Below are 12,589 nucleotides of genomic sequence, written 5' to 3'. Positions count from 1 at the left end.
ATTTTAAATAGAAATCTTTTTTTACATTATAAATATCTTCACTGTCATTTTTATTAAATTAATGCATTACATGGCATTACAAACACTCAGTGGTAATGGATAGTGACTTTTAAGTAAAAGTGTTGTATTAATTGTCATGTGTAGCATATAATTGTAGCTATAATTTCTCTGTTACCCATATGATTATATTTCATGTATTTTATCAAAAGAAATCACATAAGTTCATAAGATTTTTAGTTATAGTAATATAATTTATATCGGGATCAGAGGGATGTGGGTTGGCAAGCCATGAAATGTAATGCCACAACTACAAAATCAGTGTAATGACAATATTTCCAACATCCGAAATGTATAAGCATTTCCATATTTCTAGCTTTCCCGATGCACCGGCGGTGACTTCATGTGCCTGTGCAAGTTCTGAAAATTCTGAAAACAAATCTCGGAATTATTTGATTGTTGGATTTCAAATCAGTAGGGGTTGAGGCATCAAAAGTAACAAAGTAAGCTGTTTTATGAATGGTAAATAATATTATTACTGAAATCATATTAGGAATTAGTTACACTACTAGTTATTGCAAAAGTAATATTATTACTGTAACTATAGTAACTAGCTACTGCCCAACACTGGTAATAAGTAAAGTGTTAATATTACTTTTGAAAGGAGTAACTAGTGAGTAATAAATTACATTTTTGGAGTAACAAGCCCAACACTGGTTTCGAATTAGTAAGACTTTATTTCTTCTATGTATATTTTAGGATTTCAGAATTACAGTCTCACTATTGTCAACATTCACTTTCTTTGTATGGACAAAAGGTTAAAGTGATTATAGATTATAGTGACTGTTGCCTGTCAATAACATTCTCCAAGGAACAACAATCTTTAAGTATATGGAACAAGAGGGTCGGTAAATTGTCCCTTTGGGTGGATGGCATCAAAACCATGGTCTAATGTGAATAAATAGTGGCCTGTATCCTTAATTCATTCACATGGTACACTTAGTTTCCAGTCGGAATTCATTTGTATTCATTACAGTAGCCTATTATGTTTTCATAACAATTGTATATTTGTAACAAAATTCTTCTTGTGAAGTGTTTTGCTGAAAGTGTGCTCGTGCTATCATTATTTTTTTTAAATTATATCCAAATTTGACTTAAGTGAATTTTATTCCATGTCTAGATGCAATTTGATATTTTTGTTTGTCTTTTCTAAAGCAATGCCATTAGATGTGGCATTCATTAACTTAATTGTCCAAATATATTTTAGGCCACTTTATAATTTAGGCTTATATTTAATTTAGAACATCAAAAAAAGTTAATACGCAATGCCCCGAAAGTTAAATTCAAGTATGTTTCATAAAAGATATTTTATTTAATGAAGTTTTCTCAGCTGCATATTTCCAGTTCTTTAGTTGGTTGAAGTAGCAATACTTTTACCAACAGCAGGGGGCAGCATGCTACTTCATATCGCTGAGAAATAGTGAAATAGCATTTCCAAATTGATTTACTACATCAGGTGCACATTATGCATCTTTTCATATTTTTCACACAATCACAGTGCAAGTTCAATTCAGCAAGTGGTTATCATCAGTTATTTTACATTTCAATTCAATTTTGTGTAGAAATGTTGTAACTTTAGGAAGTCGGACCAAATAATTAATAATAATAAAAAAAACATGTTATAGATAAAAGCTAATATTCTGGTTGTACGGAAAATGTGTGCACATTCAGCAATAGTGATATAATGATAGTTTGCTATTTTGACCACAGATCTCCTTCCACACATCTGTGATCCATCTCACCTGCTGATTTAATAATTACTCATTCATTCATGAACAAATCACCAGTTATACAATTATAGTTGTACAATATGCAGGCCTGCAGTGAGATCAGAAATGTTCTAATCAAAGTGAATAGACTGTAGGCTACATTTTATTCCATATTGCTGTTGTTATATTCATATCATATAAACCGGTATATCATAGAACATAAAAAAAAACTGTAAAATAAACACGTGAGGTGTTAAAGAAGTGTTCTGCCATGTACTTCTACATTTTAGGTTTCCTAAAGCAGGGACCATCAAACCTTTATAACCCACTTCTCTACATAATCCTCACACAAATTCCTGTTTCATTTTTTTATGCTATAAAATCAGAGTTTGTAAATCAACTCGCAGCTGCATGTCCACCCTGTCCGTACTACTAAACCATGGACTTTGTTTTGAAATGTGTGGGAAAAGTTATTTGAATCAAGCGTAGGTTTAAGGCCAAAGTTGACCCACCCACGAGGAACAAAGCATGGTTTGCTTTCTACGTGCTGCGCGAGTGCGCGCGCGCATACAAGTGTAGCTCTCGTGACAGCGAAGGCTTTGATTTTTCCAGACGATTACACCGCGTCTAATTTTTTTCTGGTTGTATTAAGTGTCTGGAGTCTGTTGCCTAGCAGCCTGAATATGACTCCTGATTGGTTGATAGCTCGCACTCTCTCCAGCGCGTTAAAAGGCTTCTGAAAGGTTCACGAGCGCGCTTCAGAACTGTTCCGAACTCTGGTGAACCTGCGAAACCGGGAGCCGCATCAGTTCTTCACTGTGAACATTTGGGAACATTCGGTTTGCATTATGTACTTTAGTTTATCGACAGAGGATCAGCGTCTTTTGAAGTGGAAACAGACTGAAGAGACAGATGGATCCAGCTCACCTCACACACGAGCTTTCAGTGTAGGCTTATAGGCTGAAGGTGGGTGTCCACAGTTACTGTTATTCCTGTACGATTCTTTATGTTTAGTATTTTTAGATATTCAGCTGATATTTAAAAGGCTGCATAAGTTTAAAACTTATTTAAATACAGCCCATTTGTGTATTAATTTATTTCATATGAATATTATTTTCTATTTAGAATCAGACAGCACTTTAACTGTGCACTAAATACCTTGTAAATTAACTGACGAACAGTGCATTACTTTGCACAAGCATTATCAGACTGAGAGATGGGCATTATTTGAATTTTATAAAATATTAATTTGTTGTTACTTCTCTGGATCTACACAAACCTCTCCTTTATATTCCCCGCTGAATATGTTTAACATTGAACTAGATTTTGTTTCGAAATAAAAGATTCTCAGTATAATTTTAGTAGAGCTAAAATTTTGACATTATTTTTTAGAATGCTTAGATGAAGTCTGCCTTTACTTCCGTGCATTTTATTTTAATATCAGAGAATACAATGTTTTCCTTTCAGTTGCAGTCTATTATTTTTAATGTTTTTATTCTGTTGAGAATGTAAAAACAAGAAAACACTTAAATTAACTTAAAATCCTAAAATGTACTAAATACTACATTGACTGGTCTTATTCTAGTCAGAGATGTAATCTAATGTGACTGGACTGACTTGAGTTTATTGGGTTGCACTAATGAAAGTGTTTTTAAGGAAAGATGAGGTATAAACAGCAGTGCTTGTGTTCACTTTTTACAGTGACACAGTACGTTGACAGTGGGTTGCTTTAGTGAATAAAATAAAACTACTTAAAAATAAAATATTTTCTGAAAGGTATTGTTCTCACATTGTGCTCAGATCTCTATGTGATCCCATGGGACCTTGTTAAAAATGCAGGTTTTAAAATGACCATCGTGACAATATTATAGAGGAGCTTACCAAAGAGAATTAATGATTACAAGAATAGTACCATTAGTTCAATTAATTAGACAGGCCAGCTAAAATATTTAAATCTCAACGCAGCTTTGAAGAAGTAGGACACTGCCAAAGGCTTCTTCTCCCTCCCACCGTGTCTGATGTCTGCCAGTGATGGCGTAAAAGAGAAAGATAGAGAAAAAAACATTTTCATTAAGGGAATTTACTCATTCAATAAACAGAGCTTTTAATAAGTTGGTATTACACTTAGCCTACTGTATACACAGACTATCCAAACTGTCTTTTTTATATCTATTAAAATGCTTATGTGAGAATTGTAAGGCAGATGAAGTATTGTAATGTGTGATATTTACTGGATCCAACAGACTACAGGGGTTCAAACTACACTTAAATCTGTGTTAATGTCTTTTTAAACCCAGACTAAAGGTCAGTTTTAACCCTGAGTTATGAATCTTTCAAGGTGTCAAAGTGAAACAATGTGTTGCTTGCAAGTTACAGCGAGTTTTTTGCAGCAGACAACCACCCGTCTCAGTGCTTACATCATTAAATATTCATATGCTTTGTATTTGCAGAGACTTGCAAAGCTGAAAGTTCTAGCATCTAAATAAAGCAGTAAAAATCATCAGAGCAAAAGTATTAACTGGAGTGATGGGGAGGCACTATTATTTTTTGCTGCATGTTTCAGAAGATTTAAAGGGAAAGTCCACCAAAAAACAATAATTTCTGTCATCATTTGGTCAAAATCATGTCATTCCAAACCTGTATGGCTTTCTTTCTTCTGCAGAACACAAAAGAAGATATTTTGAAGAATGTTTGTACATACAATGAAAGTTAGTAGGGTCCAAAACAACATTGAACCCCACTGACCTTCAATGAGATATTTAAAATATATTTAAAATATTGTACTTTAATATTTCAGAATATCTGAAAAAGAAAGTCATACAGGTTTGGAAACACATGAGGACGCATGATGACAGATTTTCATTTTAGGGTGAACTAACTCTTTAATAGAACCAGATATATTTCTCATTTTGTGCAATAGTGTTATTAACATTAACCAATGGTTCAACAGTCTGAAATCTCAAAACCTGATTAAATAATGTTTACTATATCATGATAAAGTAAGAACAGTGTAAAATTTAACTGAAGATATTGTTCGGGGTAAAGAAAGACCATTTAAAGTGTGAAAAGCTCAAATATGTGTAATTTTTATCCCAGCTGCCAAATCCTTATTATTATTAATACTGCTCTTTCCATTCTGTCATATTAATGCACTTTCCTCCACCGGGTCTCTCAGGGCTCAACGTTACACAGAACACCATGATCACAGATTCATCAAGACCGGCAGAGTTCTACGAGGACAATGCTTCACTTCTGTCCTTGGACTCTAGTGTATTCTTCAGCGAGCCTGCACTACCTGGCGACGATCCGCTGGACTTCTTCATTATAAATGTCGGAGGCAGTCGCTACATCCTCTCTCAGGAACTGTTGGCCTCTCACCCGGAGACTCGCCTGGGCAAGCTTGCCCTCTCCAATCGAGACTCTGCTTTAGATCTGTGCGACGATGCAGATTTCTTGGAGAACGAGTTCTTCTTTGACCGCAACTCGCAAACCTTTCAGTACATCATGAACTTCTATAAGACAGGTCACTTGCATGTGCGAGAGGAGCTGTGTGTGATCTCATTCCTTCAGGAGATCGAGTACTGGGGCATCGATGAGCTCCGCATAGACAGCTGTTGCAGGGACAGGTACTACCGCCGGAAGGAGATGAAGGAGTCGTTGGATACTTGTAAGGATACTGAAGTAATGGACAACGAGGAGGAGGACTTAACCGGTGTTTTGTGCCAGGACTTACGCCAACGTCTATGGGATCTTATGGAGAAGCCGGACTCCTCTAAGGCGGCCAAGATGTTTGGGACGCTATCCATGTTCTTTGTGGTAGTGTCCATCCTGAACATTGCTCTGATTTCACTGGACTTCACTATACTTGGTGCACCCATCATTTTGGATGCTCTTGAGTACATTTGTATCATTTGGTTCACCGGTGAGCTGGTGCTCAGGTTCTTGTGTGTTAGAGATAAGTGTAGGTTCAGCAGGAGTGTGGCGAATATCATTGACCTGCTGGCTATTCTGCCCTTCTATGTGACTGTGGCTGTGGAGAGCCTGCATGGTGGATCTACGGAGCTGGAGAACGTTGGACGGGTAGTTCAGGTGCTGCGGCTAATGAGGTCTCTCAGGATGCTAAAACTTGGCCGACACTCAACAGGTGAAATACCTATTGAAACTTATCATATAATCATACACTACCGGTTCAAATGTTTGGGGTTGATAAAAATGTTTTTGAAAAAAGTCTCTTATTTATTTGATCAAACATTCAGTAGAAACCATAAATTGCGAACTATTATTACAATGTAAAATAACAATTTTTTATATTAATATATTTTGAAATGTAATTTATTCCCTTGATGGCAAATCTACATTTTCAGCAGCTATTAACATTCTTTTGTGTGGAACTACTTCCTTCCACCACAGATTCAAATCTCAAGTTGACAGTTTAACTGCTGAGCCCAATCCTCCACTACTAATTCATAAACGAGTTGCTTCATTGGAAGCTTATTGTATTACTGTATTAAAAGCTTATTTTATTATGTAGAGTTTTATGAGAGAGACTGACTGAGCGAGTGTGATTACCTGCATCTGACACAGCATTCATTCTTCAGCTCAATCTCATATTCACAATAAAACATTAGTCTGAATGTCCGCTGAGGAAAGCGATATCTTTGTCGAACTATCCTTTCATCTGTTAAGGGTGATTTCCAGTGACAGCGCTGCTCCTTATTTTGTTGGCTGCGTCTTACAAGGTGTTGTTGAAAGTAACCCTGTTTCAGTCTCTTTCAATATAAGTCTTTACCGCTGACTTACTCATAAAAACATGTCCCCATCTAATGGCGGAAAAATGTAACTAATCACCATCACACACACACACACACACACACATATATACACTGTCTGGTGTACTATCCTTGTGGGCACTCCCCATAGGCGTAATGGTTTTTATACTGTACAAACTGTATTTTCTATCACCCTACACCATCCCTACACCTAAAACTAGCCCTCACAGAAAATTTCTGCATTTTTACAATCTCAAAATAACAAATTCTGTATGATTTATAAGATTTTGTACCCATGGGGACCCTCAATTTAGGTCCCCATGGTGACACAAGTCCCCATGAGTTGGTGTGTATTCAGGTTTAAGTCCCCACCAGTGTAGAAAAACCTGTATACACACACACACACACACACACACACACACACACACACACACACACACAATTTCGCAATACCAAATATTATAAATAAAAACTACTATTATTTATATAAAATATAATTTATTGAATAATAATATTTAATAACAACAACAGCCATCATAAAAGTTGCTAGGCAATTCAGTACGAAGTACAAAGGCAGCGCTTTGATATGCAGCATTAATATTACATAAAATATAACGTGATGAGATTTTGCACCCAGCCAAATCTTTGGAGCAAATAACAGATTAAATGAGACCCAAAACGAACTATATATCTCATATTTAACCACTATAGAGATATCAGTGAGCAGCAAATTCCAGAAAATCTGGCCTAGGTAAGACTGGTCTAGGCAGGTTCATGAGAGAAATATCAAAGCAAATGTTCAAATATACGTTATCTTTATTAACAAACCGCATATTTGAAGTCTAAACAAGTGCATTCTCACCTAAAAAATCTTAAAACTTCATTCTGTGACACAAAACAGTATTATTTATAAAATTATAGTGGATTTGGGCATCCGCCATGAGATTCACTAAGAAATACTGTAAGCAGAGTGATACAAACTGTGAAACGGTCGGAGCTCTGTTATTACTAAAATATCACACTCCTCTCAGCCAGTCAGATTCGAGGACCAGAAATAACTGTTGTGTATAAACACACACACACACACTAAAAAACAAGTTTAGGCATTATGGGATCTAACTAAATTGGCACAATGAAAAGCATGCATTCAAATTCTGTCTGAAAGCTAGACCAACACTTCATAATGCTAGCGCTGACTTTTGAGTCTACTTTCAATTGTATTTCTAAAGAAGATACTTATAGCCATCTTTTAAAGTTTTAACTTGTTTGCATACAAAAATCTGTTCAACACAATTCCATCCATCACTAAGAGACGTTCATGCTCTCTGTAGAACATGTTACACCCAAAATGAAATCATGTGGCCACTGATTCAAATTCTATAAACAATGACTTACATGTTAGCAGGTAGAGAAGTAATGATTTGGCATGCAAATTGTTCAGTAATCATTGGCTACACTTCATTTGGTCAGTGGCAAATGAGGTCAAATATTAAATTGTTTGAGTGACATAAAAAAAATAAGAGTAACCCATTATCCCTGCATCCATGTCCTTGGATGGTCTACTTTTTCAGGTAGATTTTTGAAGGGTGGATTTCCATATCATGCCAACTTTAAAGGCAGCAGCAGCAAAAACAGACCATTTAAGTAGAGTAGAATGGTCTTAATATTGGAGTATAAATGGTCTTAAAAACTAAATTAGAACTGTTATTATAAAATTGTTATTATATGTAAATATAAATTGTAATTTAAATTGTTATTATAATTTTTTATTATAAGAAAAAAAAAACTCATCCATGTCCCTGGATGGTCTGCTTTTTCAGGTAGATTTTTGAAGTGTGGATCCATGCACACTCATATGGCTAATATTGCCCACAAACCATTGCGCTTTGGCTAAGGATTTGGTTCAGAACACGAATAAAAAGTGTTAAAAAACTACAAACATGGCGAATGTGTTCGGCGGTTAAGTAGAGAGGTTTAGATAAAGGGGTTTGAGTTACTTATAATCAACATTTACCCTGGTAAAAATATTTATTTAATGTTATCTGTGTTATATTTAATCTGAAACAACAATGTGAACTGTTATTTAGGTGTTTTTTTGGTTTATATTTTAAATGCATCATTATGCAAAGAAATATGAGAAGAGTTCTTCACATAAAGACCCACGGCTGGCAGATCAACGTGCTAATTCTTTTCTCTCCAATATGATAGGAAGTTATATTAAACGAACTGTGGAGGATGTTAACTGTTAACAGTGACAGGGTGTGCAACAGAGCGGTCCATTAAAGATGCAATTGTATGACGTAATAGTATTTCCCGAAGCTTTTTTTTGTTACATAGACTTTAGTGCGTTGGGGAACGCTGACACAAATTACACAAATTATCAGAAAATGCCCTAATGTTTTTCCTTCCCTAATTATTTGAGAGGCCTCTCCTTTTTTTATGCTATTGTTTGAAGGTTAACAGTAATTAAGTAATTAGGTTAATTACTTGTAGTAGTCTCTATCCTCTTGGCATGCAGTAATAATGTTAAAATTAGAGCTGTTATTTTAACAGATTTATTTAGTGAATTTAATCATAAAAAAAAAAAAAACATTTTTTTTTTTAATAAAAAGTATTAAAACCAAATCACACACCTGCCATAGAAATAATAAAAAAAACGCTTTATTATAAAGTAACTTTTTACTATGTCTATTCAATTAATTTTATTCTATTTATTTTTGTATTTAATCTGAATATTATGTAATTGATTGACAACACTAACATTTTAAAAGTAGTATTAGTCTCAAGGTCTGTGCACACCTTCATGACTTACTTTCTTCTGTGGAACAAGAATGTTACATTTTTAAGAATGTTAGTAACTAAACAGTTTCGTTTCCCTTTGACTTCCACAGTATGGACAAAAAAATGAAATGGACATCAATGGGAACAAAACTATTTGGTTATCAGCATTCTTCTAAATATCTTCTTTTGTGTTCATCAGAGGTAAGTCAGTCATACAGGTTTGATAACGACATTAGGATTAGTAAATGATGACAGAATTTTCATTTTTGGGTTAACTATCCCAGTGCGTCTGTTCAGAACAACACCAATATTCACATGCCATAAATGCAACAATTTTTTCTGAACGGCTATTTGAAAATATGTAAATACCGTTTGACTTCCATTCTTCTCACGGACAAGTTTGACAAACATTTGTGCTGGTGTGAATAGGCCTTTAGATTAAGGAGATTTATCTCTTCTTTGTGTGTTCCAGGCCTCAAGTCTTTGGGCATGACGATCGCTCAGTGCTACGAGGAAGTTGGCCTCCTGATGCTGTTCCTTTCCGTGGGCATCTCCATCTTCGCCACAGTGGAATACGCTATTGAACATGACATGCCAGAGACCACCTTCACCAATGTACCCAGCGCTTGGTGGTGGGCCACCACGTCCATGACCACAGTAGGGTATGGAGACATCCGTCCAGACACGGCACTAGGAAAGGTGATGGCCTTCATCTGCATCCTATCTGGCATTCTAATTCTTGCGCTACCTATCGCCATCATCAACGATCGGTTCTCCGCCTGCTACTTCACGCTTAAAATGAAGGAAGTGGCGCTGCGGCACGGGGAGGCGCTGAAGCGACTGACGCGCAACTCGGCCTCAGATATGTCGGCGATAGGGGTGAACTTGCGGGACGCCTACGCAAGAAGCGTGCTGGAGATGCTGCGGTTGCAGGGGCGAGAGCGAGCCAGCACACGCAGCAGTGCAGGAGATCTCTGGTGGTAACAGTAGGCCTGCAAGCTGCCCGAGAGAGAGACAGACAGAGAACAAGTGAGTGAGAGAGGTCTTTTAAAGACCACAAAACCTTAAAAGGCATCATATCATGAGAAATCAAAATTTGCTTAATCTTTAGAGTTTATTGCATTCGAAAAACATACTGTAACTTGCCTCAAAATAATTTCAATCATCCTGCAAAAACAACTGAATGTTCTAGTGTTTCTGATGTCAAAAACATTGCGATCCTGTAAAAATCTAATGCAGCTTTACAAAGTGGCTAAAATGGTAACACTATTAGAAATGAGCCCAAACCTGCAGCTTGCAGATAAAGTGCTGCTGCTCATTTCACATGCAAATGGGGCATTTCTTAATGTTGCGATGTAATGGAAGTAGCAACAGATCTTTTCTTCCATACTGGGATGTACATCCAAGTGAAGCTGATTGGATGGAGGAAATTGTGCATGAAAGTGTAAGAAAGAGGTAGGGTTTAAAGGAATAGTTCACCCAAAAATGACAATTCTGTCATCATTTACTCACACTCATGTCCTTTCAAACCTGTATGATTTTCTTTCCTCTTTGGAACATGAAAGAAGATATTTTGAAGAATGTTGGTGACTAAACAGTTTTGGTTCCAATTGACTTTCATTGTATGGGCAAATAATACAATGGAAGTCAATGGTAACCAAATATCTTCAAAACGACATGAGGGTGAGTAAATGACCAAATTATTACATTTTGATTATTAGGTCAAAAAATTTGTTTTAAAACATACATGGATGAATCGTTCACAAAAAGATCAATAACATGAATTTCGAAAATAGATAGGTAGAATTTCCATATCATGCCAACTTTAAAGGCAGAAGCAGACCATTTAACAGAGTAGAAAACTTGACAATGAACCTCAGGGGAAAAAATAAGACTCCTTTTAGAGTGAAGAGTCTGATTTTCTGCACCAGTAGTGGCACATAACAGAATTGCAAAAATAAAGACTTTATTCAAACAGGTTTCCCTAACACTGCCCTTGGTTGGACAACAGTTAGCCCCACCCCAAAATTCTCACCATTGGTTGAATCAGTGTTTCTATGCTGCTTAAAACAACCATAGCAATTCTGAAAATGGCACAGTGTTTACATGTTTTGACTGAATCAACCAGCGAATTACTTCAAATTGTATTTTTCAAAAAGTATTTTAATGTGACACTACAATCATCAAAATGATTATTCAAAATTGCTACATGCCTGTTCTGTTCATCTTTGTGCAACTCATTGATTGTTTGTAATATAAGTAGTTTTTACTGTTCCATTTGAAGACATGAAATAAAATCTATGTCTGGATTTTCCCCTTTCGGGTTGTGTTTTTTTTAGGGCTGCATTTACATTAGAGAAACACTTTTCCCTGTGCATATTCCCTGCGACTTGTTGATCCTTGTAAAATACCACAAATGGCTGGAAGATTATGATGACCTTGTAAGACCAACAGGTCTGCTCAAAGATGCATAGCTTATTTGACACATTGCTCTGAAACAGCTGCAGCTAGACATTCAGAGCTTAAAAGCTTAGAGTGAATCAGTCGCTCCACTGACCACAGCAAGACAGTAACAATGATTTGCACTGCAGGAATATGTTATCACATGACAAGATATGACATGTAAATGGATAACAAGCCTTTAATCTAAATTTAATTTTTCGTGGCTGTGCAAGTTCTTTTCTAAGTAAATGATTTAAATTAAATTTTTTGGTCCAATCTACAAAAAAAAAAAAAAAAAAAAAAAAAGATGAAAAATATGCCTTTCAATGAAGGATGGAACTGAGCCGTATCTAGTAACCGCATAGCAATGCCCTAGCAACTACCCATAACATCTTAGTATCATGTTATGATGGGGGAAAAAATATGTAAAATTCTAGGTTGAAAATAATCAATCAACGAAAAAAAAGGCATCACCAGGCCTGCTATCCTAATAAATCTACTGAATCCAGGCTGAATGCTAAATCCACCTAAATGCACCTAAAAATTAGATTATGACAACCATTATGGTTAGTGTAAGATTTAAAAGTGAAACAAACTCACATTAACAAAAAAAAAAAAAAAAAGTTAATAAGCGTCACTCTTTTCTCTTAGAGGTTGTCCTAGATTTTAACTGAATGGACAGCAGATAGAATTTTTCTTTGACTTTGTATCCTAAGTGAGTTCTGCAGTAAGATAAAACAGCTCTTGATTGAACCTGCAGTTAAAAGATCTGCATTTTTTAATGTGTCCATATGAGAATGAGAGTTTCATTCTTCATAGTTCCAACTACAT

At 35.8% G+C, this 12,589-nt stretch overlaps 1 protein-coding gene across 1 annotated transcript; it reads left to right on the top strand.

Annotated features, from left to right (window-relative positions):
• The first annotated feature begins 2,348 nt into the window (after positions 1-2,348).
• On the top strand, positions 2,349-10,899 carry LOC109105046 (potassium voltage-gated channel subfamily V member 1-like). Its single transcript, XM_042772986.1, has 3 exons — positions 2,349-2,732; positions 4,942-5,910; positions 9,789-10,899. Exons 2-3 carry the CDS (start codon positions 4,965-4,967, stop codon positions 10,298-10,300), a joined length of 1,458 nt encoding a protein of 485 aa, XP_042628920.1. The 5' UTR covers positions 2,349-2,732; positions 4,942-4,964; the 3' UTR covers positions 10,301-10,899.
• Positions 10,900-12,589: the final 1,690 nt, after the last annotated feature.

The sequence above is a fragment of the Cyprinus carpio genome, chromosome A16 (assembly GCF_018340385.1).
Source record: "Cyprinus carpio isolate SPL01 chromosome A16, ASM1834038v1, whole genome shotgun sequence".
In the NCBI taxonomy this organism is placed as follows: Eukaryota; Metazoa; Chordata; class Actinopteri; order Cypriniformes; family Cyprinidae; genus Cyprinus; species Cyprinus carpio.
This window is presented reverse-complemented; position numbering and strand designations above follow the sequence as displayed.